The 12,607-nt window shown below is 37.4% G+C and overlaps 2 protein-coding genes across 9 annotated transcripts in view; both read right to left on the reverse strand.

The window, feature by feature from the left end:
- The window catches only part of LOC132149131 (mediator of RNA polymerase II transcription subunit 25), a 35,406-nt gene extending 31,163 nt beyond the window's left edge, over window positions 1-4,243 (reverse strand). For all 6 annotated transcript variants that reach the window (XM_059558092.1, XM_059558096.1, XM_059558095.1 and 3 more), the window contains exons 1-9: window positions 4,045-4,243; window positions 3,443-3,583; window positions 3,323-3,368; window positions 3,115-3,239; window positions 2,849-2,947; window positions 2,651-2,771; window positions 1,381-1,540; window positions 1,099-1,223; window positions 27-102 (exon numbers count right to left, since the gene is read on the reverse strand). In XM_059558092.1, coding sequence (XP_059414075.1) covers window positions 27-102; window positions 1,099-1,223; window positions 1,381-1,540; window positions 2,651-2,771; window positions 2,849-2,947; window positions 3,115-3,239; window positions 3,323-3,368; window positions 3,443-3,567 — 877 coding nt within the window. In that variant the 5' untranslated portion in view covers window positions 3,568-3,583; window positions 4,045-4,243. The remainder of the gene's footprint in view (window positions 1-26; window positions 103-1,098; window positions 1,224-1,380; window positions 1,541-2,650; window positions 2,772-2,848; window positions 2,948-3,114; window positions 3,240-3,322; window positions 3,369-3,442; window positions 3,584-4,044) is intronic.
- A 6,121-nt stretch (window positions 4,244-10,364) lies between these two features.
- LOC132149127 (synaptotagmin-C-like) overlaps window positions 10,365-12,607 on the reverse strand; it is a 41,575-nt gene continuing 39,332 nt past the window's right edge. For 2 of the 3 annotated variants that reach the window (XM_059558078.1, XM_059558079.1), the window contains exons 12-13: window positions 12,372-12,462; window positions 10,365-11,948 (exon numbers count right to left, since the gene is read on the reverse strand). In XM_059558078.1, the coding sequence (XP_059414061.1) occupies window positions 12,376-12,462 (87 nt within the window). In that variant the 3' untranslated portion in view covers window positions 10,365-11,948; window positions 12,372-12,375. Of the gene's footprint in view, window positions 11,974-12,371; window positions 12,463-12,607 lie in introns of all 3 variants that reach the window. The other variant, XM_059558080.1, reaches the window with a different exon arrangement.

The raw sequence follows: 12,607 nt of genomic DNA on the forward strand, positions 1-12,607 counted from the left end.
GAATACAGGGACACAATTTGACTCACATCGAATCTTTTGCTGCTGAGTGGCTGCATCTAGCACTTTCTGTGCTGCATCGTGTGCCGCGTTTAGAGAGGGATTCTGTGGGAAGAGAGAGATAGTGTATGCAACAGAGGGAGAACATTCATAAAGTCTCATCATTAATGTGCACAGCCTTGCTTGAAAAAGCCAGGTCCTTCCACTAAATACAAATGCATTGATGCACATCCCATCTACCACTTAGATCTATTCAAATAAAATTATAACAGCCGTTAGTCTTAATCTTAAGAATCAAAGTGAGGCTCTGTATGCTGAAAATTACCATTAATGTGGCTCCAATTAGGCACAGAAAGGTTCAGAATGAGCAGACCGAGATTAGTCTGTTACTGAGAGAAATGCTCTGATTACTCTATATCCCCAAAGCAATGAGACGGACAAGGTCCAAAATTAACCTTTTACATCACCTGCCAATGGTAAGTGAACCGTTCAGTAAAACGTGCATATATTTTTGTCGTCCCTGTGTTTCCTTTTTGTCCTCATTTTCCCTGTGACAAAACCATTGTATACAATTTCTCTGATCTGAGTTTTTCATTAGACCTATTTGCCTTTAAATATTGTTTTAATGTGACTAGCAGAACAGATAATAAAATGTGTTATTTCAAGATATTAATAGCATAAAGTTTTCATACGTCACAAATATTAAAAAAAAAAGTTCAAAATAATTATATGTACTAATGATATGACATGTAATATATTCACATCCATAGTTTCCAAACATAGTAGCCTTAATTTTGAATGACACAGACCGACTGTTTTATCATACGACACCTAAGAAATATTTTGCTTGAAAGGGGTTTCATATAAATATATACACTACCTTTCAAAAGTTTGATGTCAGTAAGATTTTGTTTTTTTGTTTTTAAAGAAAATGTATTCACTGTCATTTTTTAACAATTTAATGAATCCATGTTGCTGAATAAAAGTATTTATTTTGAGAAAGAATTTTTATTTTTTTACCTTGAACATTTGAACAGTAATGTATATGTAATGTGAATATGTATATGAAGTTACATAATTCTATTAATCACATTAACACACCTGGTATGAAAGAGGAGGAGGAGGAGTCTGGGTTACTGAGCCCATAGAAGGCTGGGACACAGGCAAAGGCTGAGGTGGCAAGACCGGTTTTAGAGAGACAACACCAGAACCTCCTCCAGGAGTAACTGGACACACACATATGTAACAGAAAGCATTAATCAGAGCAAACCTAATAATAAAAGCAAAATACTACTTTATTCCAAATTCTGCCATCTGTTGCTCAGCTGTTGACAAAATGTTATATCACTGCACATTCACAAACAGGACAAGTGTCTTTCTTACCAGGAAGTGCAATGCCCCTGACTAACACCATGTGAAAGGGGTCTTGACTGTAGTCTGGGTGTGAGGATTCTGGTGCACCTGCTACCGAAGATGCTCTTTCAAAAAGATATCGAAGCGCTGGAAGTTTCCGTGGAGCAATTACAGAAAAATGGATCCCCCGCTATAGCCAATAATAATAATAATATTAATTTCATTAACTACATATCAGAAACAGATACCAGCTTTTATACATAAGTGGCACAACTCAAAATTTAGCAGGACATCACAGTAAACAATATAGAACCTAATATTGTAGAATATGATGGTATCAACCAACATGATCAGCATCAAGGCAAATACATTATACAGCCCCTCCAGGATTTCGCTATTCTGCAAAACTTAGTAGCTTGCTTTTTGTCTTATTTCTGCAAAATTTCCACCAAAAAAAAGTTAACATGAGATCAATAATAATTCCAAAAACGGACCGAATTTGCATGCCCTACTGTAAATTTTGACTGGTTGATGAAAAACTTATGGAGACGTTCATTATCAGCTTGGATTTGCGCAGCTTGTCAGTTAACAACGGTTCTGTGTAGTAACAGCTGCTCTATATGAAATCACGCACCTGGTGGTATTTGCCGCTGATTAGAGAACCGCCTTTAATGACTAGATGCGCATTAATCATAGGACGATATATATCATGCAACCCTAATATAATGTATACTGGGGCGAATATTTGCTAGTGTCCATAATGCTTGATTTCACAAGTAGATTTAAATAAGCACATTATTTTACAGAAAATGCATATTTTAAATATTTCTAATAAATTTAATCACTGATAACACGATCATTAATAAAACTTTTTAAAAAAGCAAAAACAATAATACAACAACAGACAATTCTAGAATTAAAAAAAAAAGTATAGTATATAATCAGTGTCACTGCCTGGGTCTACCATAATTCTGTATTTTCAGCATAGCAGAATCATGAGCATTTCTATGCTGGTGTCACCACTGCCTTGTGCATGGGGGAACCGACATTTTTTTTTTTTTAATTAATTTACACAAGTACATCAAGATTATTGATGGGTTTTCACTGCAAAATGACAACAACAAAAACAAATTCTGAGAAAGCCACATCAAATTCAGTGATTTAAGGTTGATAACTCGGGGGGTGAAAAAAGTTCCACAAAATCCTGGTGAGCCTGATTATATTACAAATTCTATGTTTACAAACAGAACTCTGACAAACAGCCTTATCTGATAAAACAAGGGAATCAGTGTAGACTCACATCACGTATGATCTGAACCAGGCTGTCTGCGGTGCAGCCCGTGTAGCTGACGCTCTCCACAGCCGGTAGTAAGTATGGAGGAGAATTACACAGCAACACGCAAACCTTGTGGGTCTGACCACTGAATAAAAAAATAAAAAATAGGACACATATAAAAGCACAGAATATTGATTCCACAAAACAAGTTAAAGAACTCACATTTGCTCCCTCATTTTTTTGAAGTCGTCAAAGAGCTGCAGGGCCACAGAGAGACCCTCAGCTATGAGACTGCAGCTCTCTGCTCCACCTCCCATGAATCTGTGCAGAAAGCATCAGTGTAAAAGTTGCAATTCTCAGCATATAAAACATAAAAATCTTCAAAGCAGACATACACTCATAACTAACAAATCATCTAAGCAAGCAAAAGCACAGTTTTATCACATACTTTCTACAATAAAATGCATATATCACGGAATCGCCCTTACTGAATGCTGTCAATCCACGAGACAAACTCAAAAGCAGAGCTGGTGGGAGCATGGCACTGGACGTAAGATTCTGGAGCACAATCCACTGTGTTGAAGACCACGAGACCATATTGAGTGCCACCATACTATTAAAAGCAAGAAGATTATAAGATGTTGAAATGACAGCACTAACATAAAGAGAAGGTGTAAACAGATTAATCCAACTCACATCTCCTCCAAAATCTGTTTCAGCAGGTGGTCCTCCGTTAAAATACCTGTGATCAAACAAAGTAGGTCTGTACAGAAGTCTTACAAATGTCAGGATGAATAAACAGGTGATGACTCTTACTCTATAGTCGGTAGTATGTAATTCTCCCGAAGTGATTCAAAATAAGGACCAAGGTTTGCAGTTCCCTCTATGACAAACACCACATCTGACACCTGATTCAACCCAGGCTTGGAAGTCGGGTCCATATGGGTCGCCTTGTGTCTGCAAACAAGACAGACATTAGTTCAATGCTGTGACTGTTAAATAATAATTTGTAATATAGAGTTTGTGTAGGGTACGCGCACTTAAACTTTACTGAGACCACTGGCTCTGAAGCATAATTTACTTTATTATTATTATTATCATCTATTATCATGTCTGTTCTAAAAGAAAGAGAATATATATATATGCTGGCTGTGTCTCAATATCTAGAAAAACGCCGACATAGACATTTTTGAATGACTCAGTGATTCAGTCCGTGTCAAAGATGCCTGACAGCCTCATTTCGGGTGATTTATTTATCTGTATTCTCATTCAATTAAACAGTCAATTCATAGAAAGATAATGGAAATAAAATAAAAATAAATAAATAAAAAGTGAACACGCTCAAGTTTTACACATGCAAGTCTTAGCATGTTTGTTAGCCGTTCTCCTCAAATGCTAATTTAGCTCGTGTGTCTTACCTGCTATTAATAGTAGAACTGACTTCTAATAAGAATAAAGAGGACTGATACAGTCATTTAGCTTGATTATATCTAAACCAGCCGCCTTAAGTTGTTTTATGAAAGCTTCACCTAAACGTTAACGTAGACCGTGATGACAACAAACATTATGATTTACGCTCGGCAATCGACAATACGGTCTGGTCTTAGATCTGGGAACTGGACTGGTTGGTGAATCGATTTATGAGTGATCGCTCGTGGGTACGTCAATTTCAAAGCCACCTAAAATGTAACTAGATCCATCCATCTATTCATATTCTTCAATTGTATGGTCGCAGGAATGCTGCCTCTCGGGAAAAAAAAGACAGAAACACCGTAGATGTCCAGTCTATATATCTCTACACTAGGCATTGTTGTGTTTACATAAGGAAATAAATTGTATGCTGATGTACGTAAAGAATAAATGCATTACTAATAAGGTATGAAGTCGAATTTATAATTTATATGTTATAAGTACTTGGTGCTTTTTACATTTTTTTTTTCATTTTCAAGCACTTCTTGAGGGGCTGCATTTCTTTTAAGAAAAGTGCTACACAAATAAATTATTATTATTATCATAATTTAAAGGACTTCATAAAAGGGTTTTGCATTATCGTACTTAAAGAATATGCTTCATTTAAAATCATATTAAAGTAATCCATTATATGTAGTAACAATCATAGACATGTATACATGTCTATGGTAACAATTATTCTTGGGTACATTTAACTTAAGAGCAATCAGCTAAGCAAACAGTAGATGTCGCTAAAGTCAAGCAACCAAAAAAAAGAAAAAAAAGAAAGAAGAAAAAAAAAGGGTCTCTAAAGTACTGTCCTACATATGTCACCTACAGAAATGAGTCTCGTCTCCGCTCTTTGCTTCACTAATTATCAGAAAGGAGGAGACAGGTAAGTTATTGAAGAAAGAATCATGTTTTTAGGTCGGCGTGCAACCTGTCCTCGTTGCTCTTTACTGCAAGAATCTGCATAATTACTCAGACGGCCCCGAGCGACCCAAAGTGCTGTCAAATGAGAATAGCGTGCCGCGAGCTAAGTGGCCCTGAGGCTCGCGCGTTCCTCTCCTGACAAGAATAGAATCTGTTCTCCAGCGAGCAACGGAGAGAATCCACTTCTTTTGCTTTTCACGGTCAGTAAACAGAAGAATGCACCTAGGCTAGGGTTAGTTATGATTGTCCGGAACCAGGCATCATGTACTGGACATCGGGAGCACAGGAGTCCTGACATTTGATCCTTGCTTTACTGCAAGAGCATATCAATGTGACTAAACATGCATTAAGTTTGTAGCATCTGCTGTGAATTCAGTAATATCTATCATTTCTTGTTTCTGTCCTGTTTTATTTATTTACTTCAATTTAAGGCCCTATAACCCAGCAAAACATTCAAGGGAGAACTCGTGGGCCAGATTTGTCCAGGGCTGAATTTTAACCCCAGTCCAGCCCTGGTGCCCTGTGTCCAAATAAGAGATTTTTTTTAGAGATGCACTGATTTACTGCGCTCTATTCCACATCCATCTCCAGGGAGTTTTCTTTTGTGGAGTGGCACAATTTCGGAGGCTTTCAGCTCTGTGATCTGGGTGGCCAGATTAGACGGATTTAAGGTGAACAAGGGAACTTTGACAAAACCACTGATAATCTTTATTCCATTTATTGATTGACAGCATCACGCTGCTCAAAGACTGAATTTCCAGTATAGCAAAAAAATATGTAAATATTTATTAACCACTTATTATAAGGTTGTCCGTATAACATATGTTTTAGATGTTTCTTATGTTTAACAGGGCATTTATCTGATAAATAATCCAGTAAAAACAGCAATTTTGAGAAATACTCTGTATTTATATTTAAAATTAAAATGTATTTCTGTGATAGTAAAGCTGAATTTTCAATAGACATCACTCCAGTCGTCAGCATCATCCCTCAGAGATCATTCTAATTCTTATTATCAATGATGAAAACACAGTTGAGCTCATTAATATATTTATTAGAATTTTATGACCTTTGGTAACAATGTGAAGGGCCTCTTTTGAACAATTTAATGCATCCATCATTAAATTATTTTTAATTATTTAAATTATGTATAATATATATATATATATATATATATATATATAATATTTTATATTATATAATATATATAGCATATATAATTGGATCATTGACCATGGACTTACATTTTGACAATATTCCTAGTTGAACACCCCAGCACACAGCTTGAATTTAAGTGAATATCGTTGTTATTATAATTCAGAAAACAAAGGGAGAAAAGAGAAAAAAAAACTATTGTAATGAATGAGGTGGCCCATAATTCATTTTTATTTGTGCTGCACACACAAATGTAGATGCTCTTGTGCACCATTAATGAAGATTTATGTTAGCAAATAATTGAAAACGTATCACCCTATAAAATTCATGTTATTTGCCTATAATGTGAAATTTTCTCCCACCAAAAAAAAAAAAACCTTTTGCATGCAAAATTGCTGTTTCCTAAGATCAGCACTTTCGTGTGTGTTTTATTAATAATACGACATGTCTAAGGTGTACAAACGCTGTCACAGTGTAACCTTTGTGGTACACCTTTGTAACTAAAGAGTGCATTATATTTAAAGTGTACATAGTAGGCCTACCCAAAAGGTACATATTAGTACTTTTGAAAAGGTACCTCCCCAAAGAGACAGATTTGTACCTTTTTGTCTGAGAGTGTACCTATAACTATCAGCTCTTCTGCATCACTCAAAGCATTTATGCATTCCACTTCAAAATTGCACAAAATGTTGTCTTGTTTCCGGATGTCCGACATTATTTTCAGGAGAGGTTTCCTCCAGGTGGCACTGATTAATACACAAAGACTTTACTGGTGCTCTCTGCTGGGAGACGGGAGCCATCTGGAACTCACACCGGGCGACCAGAGCATACAGAACACGCCCATACACATACCACCACTATCTGGGTCACTGGGACTACAATAACGTGTTTCCTTCTCAGGGCACAGGCGAGGTAAAACAGGAGCACGATCACCTACACAACACAAAACACTCCTACATTATTTTCCCAGAATATTCTCAGTTGTCATTACAGAAATGAATCTCGAAATGGAGGTCTTTCCCTGAGGCTGTGAAAATGAACACATAATTATTTCTTGATTACAGTAGGCTAATGATAATTGCACCATGCTACAAATTTCACTTGATAATTTTTTTTTCTCGTCCCATATAGTGATAAAAAACAGCTCCTCAAGTTTTTCTCTTCTGATCTCTCTCTCTCTTTCTCTATACAATATCTCTTTCAGCTCAGTGAGCCAGGTGAATTATCCTTCTAAAATAATTTTTTTTGCACTATGGGAACGTTGCCATGGAGACCGCGGCTCCCCCGACCCCCACCCCTCAGCGCGCGTGCACACGTGTGTATAGTGGAATGGTTCGTTGTGCTAACTGGCGTGTCTTCACCGCTGCAGCGTCTCGGGTTGACTGTGCGCTTCTCATGCTGCTCTCACATGGCTGATGTGTTGCTGGTGTCTCGGTGTAAACCGGATCGGTCCACCTCTTAGTCTGTTTTCTCTTCGTTCTTATATTCTCAACATAACAAACCCTGCACGGCCACGGAATCATTTTTAAGGAAATGTCCCAGTTCAATGCAAGAGCAGTCGGCAGCATTTGTGGCATAATGTTTCTTTCATTCATGAATGAATGGTTGAAACACAACGGTAGTAGGCTAATGGGGCGGGGGATCTTTATATACAGTATATATATATTATTGTAAGTGCATCACTGTAACCCAAGTCTACATTAATTTGAACATCATGCCACATATGTCAGTGGAGCTTAACTTGCATTGAACCTGAATTAAGGAATATTCATTTAATTTCATTCCCCTAATAGTTTTTCTCCAGCTATTCTCAAACATTTATCCTCTTACTGCTTACTGAAAAATTTCATATATTGTTCGCCCTGGGGCCAGCTGCACAAACTGCTTAGAATATAGTAATATTAGAAGTCAGTCATTTAATTTTTTTTAAAGACTAGTCTTTTTTTTTTTTTTTTTTAAGTCAGTGCATAAAAAATAGATTGGTCAAGTTTGATCATTTTGGTCAGAGCTCTTAAGATACTGTCTTAACTTAATGGCTGTGGTGATGAAAATAGCTACTGTTCTCTTGTCAATATTTACCCCCTGCTCTTCTCCGTAGCACATTTGTAGTCTTTGCCACATGCGCTAATTCCCTGCACCTGTCTCTCTTCCTGTATCTGTGTGTCAGAGAGTGCTGACTCTGGCTGTTCTGCGTACAGTGAGACTCAGATGAACAGTGCATTAGACTCATAAATGTGACTCTAGAAGTCAAGATGGATGTCGAAGAATCAGGCAGTAACAAATTGAACCCTCTAAGCATCACACCTCATGGGTGCAATTAGCTCCCGGGAAATTGTGTGACTGGAAAAGCCATAAAGATACAACCTGATCTGAAGAATGAGGCTGAGGTGGAGGAGGGCCGGGTTTGATTTATGGATATATAATACAGAAAAACAGAAGCATGTACAGGAATGCAATGCTCCACAAATGCGTTTATATAAACTGGGCCCACAATAAAGAACTTATGATGGTGACTAAATAATAACACACAAGTAAATGCACAGCAGGAGGGAGAAGGGAGGGAGACACAAAGTAAGAGGTAGACAGAATGATCAGGTTGATTCACAACCCATTACATGAACACAAAAAGCTGCATCACGCAAACACATTGCAATGATTTTTCATACATGTTTTATTTCAACCATCATTGCTCCAGCCTTAGACATAATCATCCTCCTAAAAGTTTTTTTTGTGTTGTTTTTGTTTTTTTCAGCTGAAATGTTCTCTCGCCCTGACTGCATTTCATTTTTATCTTGCTCTAAGTCTCAGCTTAATCTGAACATATAAAAAAGTAAACCTTTTCAAAGAAAACTAAAAAAGCAAACAAACAAAGAAAAATATATCCAGAAACTGTAATACCATCTCAAAGAGGATATACAATATTAACAACATTAATTATCAATGCTTTGATGATATCGAACAGGTTGCTAGGTCAACATATTTGTCATTAGTAGTGTTCGTATCAAGTTCATTGTCAGTTTTGTGTGTGTGTGTGTGTGTTTGTGTTGAGCATCACTTATTAAATTATCATTGCATCAAGTTGACATCATCCATGTTAATATAAGCATGCAAACACATTTCCTCATGATCATTCAGAATTGCACTGACATTCAGAGGAAAGAGGGGAGACAGACAGAGAAAAATATGGCATGGGGTGAACCGAAGAGAAAGCTATCGTCAAAGTCTATACTTGTGGAAACTGATGAAGGGGTCAGAGGTCACTCTACAGGGATTGTGCCTCCACAGTGTAAGATCTAAGGCAGCAGAAGAGATGGACCTGGAGACAGGAGCTGAAGACAGTGGGTCGATACCACATCCACATGGATGACGGAATCAATGGCCTCTTAGAAAACAACAAGTGCTGATATACGATAACAGACTAAGGACTGAGCACACACCGGCTAGAGTGTATGTGTGTGTGTGTGTGTGTGCACATCCAAGGCCTGGCATGTGATTAATAATGGAAACAGAAAAAAAAAGCTCGGGGGGTACAGTGGGAAATAATTATACTGATGTGTATTTCAATAACATGAGTGTTAGTGATTGGTAATGCAGTATTCCTTCATTGAGGGATATGTGTGGTAGAATTGGCAGTGGTTGAACTGCGATATTAAAGAGATAGTCCATCTAAAATTGAAAATTCTGCCATCATTTATGCACTGTCATGACATTTCAAACCTGCATGACTTTCTTTCTTTTGCAAAAAGATGATATTTTGAAGAATGTTTTAAATGAAAGCAAAAGGTGTCCAAAAACAACACTGCATCCCATTGGATTTCACTGTATAAGGATTTTGTGAAGAAAAATTTATTTGGGGTTCCACAGATTAAATAGAGGAGTTCCTCTTTTAATAGAGGCAGTGACCCTGGATATCAAGGGTATGTGAATTGAGTGCTTTGGCCACTATAATATTTCTCACTAGAGAAGCAGTGACCTTACTGAAAGAAATATATATTTTTCTATATGAAAAAAACCCTTTGAAGTCAGTTTGCAACGTAAAATTATATAAGTAATATTGTGGCTCTAAATTGATAAAAGACGTGCCCCCCTTTTTGTCTCTGTTTGCAAGGAATGCTCAGACAGAAAAGATAGTCACATTAGCTGAAAAAGATGAACAGAACCAGTTTGTCTCACCCACCCGCCCTTTTTCTTTTTAAGACAATGGAAAAACTTAAAACATTTTATTCCTCAAAAGCTGTGGCCACCAGGTTTGTCCCCTCGTACACACAGAGCACATTTACAGAAAAAGAAAAACACACCCAACACGAGAACACAGATCAAGCTAGGGACACGTTTCAGTGACGAGCTGGCTAGGGACACAACAGAGACAGGTCACTATCACATTCGACAGAGAACAACTGAAACGCGCATCTGAGAAATAGACCCTGTCCCTACCAAGTGCAACAGGTCCTACACAAGAAATAGTTCCTCTATGACACAGGACAGAAGACACTTGATTGTTCAAAATGAGATTTTCTCTGTGCAGGACAAAGGACGGGAAGTGGAGACATACACAGGGTCACGGTGACAGATACTGACACACAGGCATACACGCAGACACACAAACCAACAAGCAAAAAAGACACAAAAGAGCACTCCTACAAACACATAGGATTCCCGGAAGGAAAAAGAGGATGAACGTGTGTCTTTCCAAAGCGGTCCTCTTGGCAGAAGGATGATGGAGAGCACACACTTCCTCTTTTGAAATTAAAAATGTCTTAAGAGAAAAAAAAAATCTTGGCATGGTATAAAAATAAAATACTATGGCCAGATCTTTTCCCCGTAGGATATGTCTCCAGCAAATGCAAACAAATCCAATGTCCTTCTCAGTTAGGGTCCTCTGGCAATGTTTGAAATCAAGGATAGCTCCCTTTGGAAGAGTTCTCAATGGGATTCAGTCTGCCAGTGTGTCCATGTCAGGGAAACATACTCTCCAATCGTTTCATTCAGTATCTGGTAGAACAAGAAGAATGGTTGGACTCTAGTAAACAAATGAAAAAAAAGAAACACTGCTGATCTCATTGAGCTCCAAGCAGAAGGTGATAAAAATGTAAAAGGCAGAGGGACACATTTCAATACTGCACAACACAATTTGGCTAATGTATCCATCCTTATTTCTCCTTCTCCAGATGGGAAAGGTCATAAAGTAGTCCTCCTCTCCAGAGAAACAGGAAACAGTTGCAAGGATTCTGCATTGGCAGAGAAGACCACTCCAAGAACTTGCAGCTACTTGTCAGACTGAAAACACCTTGTAGAGATTTTCTATAGCTACACACAGACACCCGTACAAACTCACGTACACACATGCGCTCACACATACACAAACATTCGTGGTCCATAATCTATCAGGTCTCTCCTGATTATTTCGTTTATTTGTATTTTTTTTAGTAATTAAAATCTCATTTTTTTGTAGGCTCAGTTTCAAATAACTAAATAAAGATTATCTATTTAAAGTGGGAATGTTTTTTACATATATCCCCTGAATAAATCATGACATATTTTGACTTTAACATCATTCCTGAAGCAAAACCATCCATGCCAGATATTCTGTTACTATTCAATGTGCATGTCTGTTTGTGTGTGTGTGTGTGTGTGTGTGTGTGTGTGTCTGGTCTAGTCTAGTCATTTTTCTATATATTGTGTCTGCAGGGTTGATTTAGAGGAAAAGCACTAACACAGGCACAGTCTCTTCTCTGGTTCTTTCTTGATAAAATATTATTCACAAATGAAAAGAAATAATGTATTTCTGGTGCTAAAAAGATAATGCTGACCTGAGGATGAGAAAAAGAAACAGAGAGACAGAAAAAACAAAGTTAACCATATAAACACAAACAGTAAAATACATAAACAGAAAAAGCTTGGGCGAACAGATGGCTGCATACAGTATTGACCACACTCGCTCTCAAAATTTAGCTTGGAGTCCTGAAAATTTAGGTTATAGAATGCAGTTGTTAATAACAAAACTGTGAGAATGTAACCATATTTAGCACTCTGAAACAGGACTGTGTAAACATAGCCATAGATGTTTTTTTTTCAGTGTGTTAGTTCATGACTGAAATCTGAAGTACTCCAGTGTAACACACTGATGCATTCACCCACACAGACCCAATATGAGAGGAAGTACCCTTCTATTTACAGCATGTGTTTATGTGTATGTGAGTGTACTCACATCTCTACTCAGAGTGAGGGCTGTCCACCACTATGTGTGGCTTAGGGGAGGCTGTGGCACTCTTTGACACATATGCATTTATGGATTTTTCCTGTGAAGGGAAACATCAATGAACACACATGACTATTCAGAAAGCGATTTCGTACATATACTCAATTATCAAAGCTATGAATGATTTATTATATTGTATCTTTTCAGTATTAACTATAACAGCGCAAATTGGCATAAGGTTGCAC

The sequence above is a fragment of the Carassius carassius genome, chromosome 9 (assembly GCF_963082965.1).
Source record: "Carassius carassius chromosome 9, fCarCar2.1, whole genome shotgun sequence".
Taxonomy (NCBI): domain Eukaryota; kingdom Metazoa; phylum Chordata; class Actinopteri; order Cypriniformes; family Cyprinidae; genus Carassius; species Carassius carassius.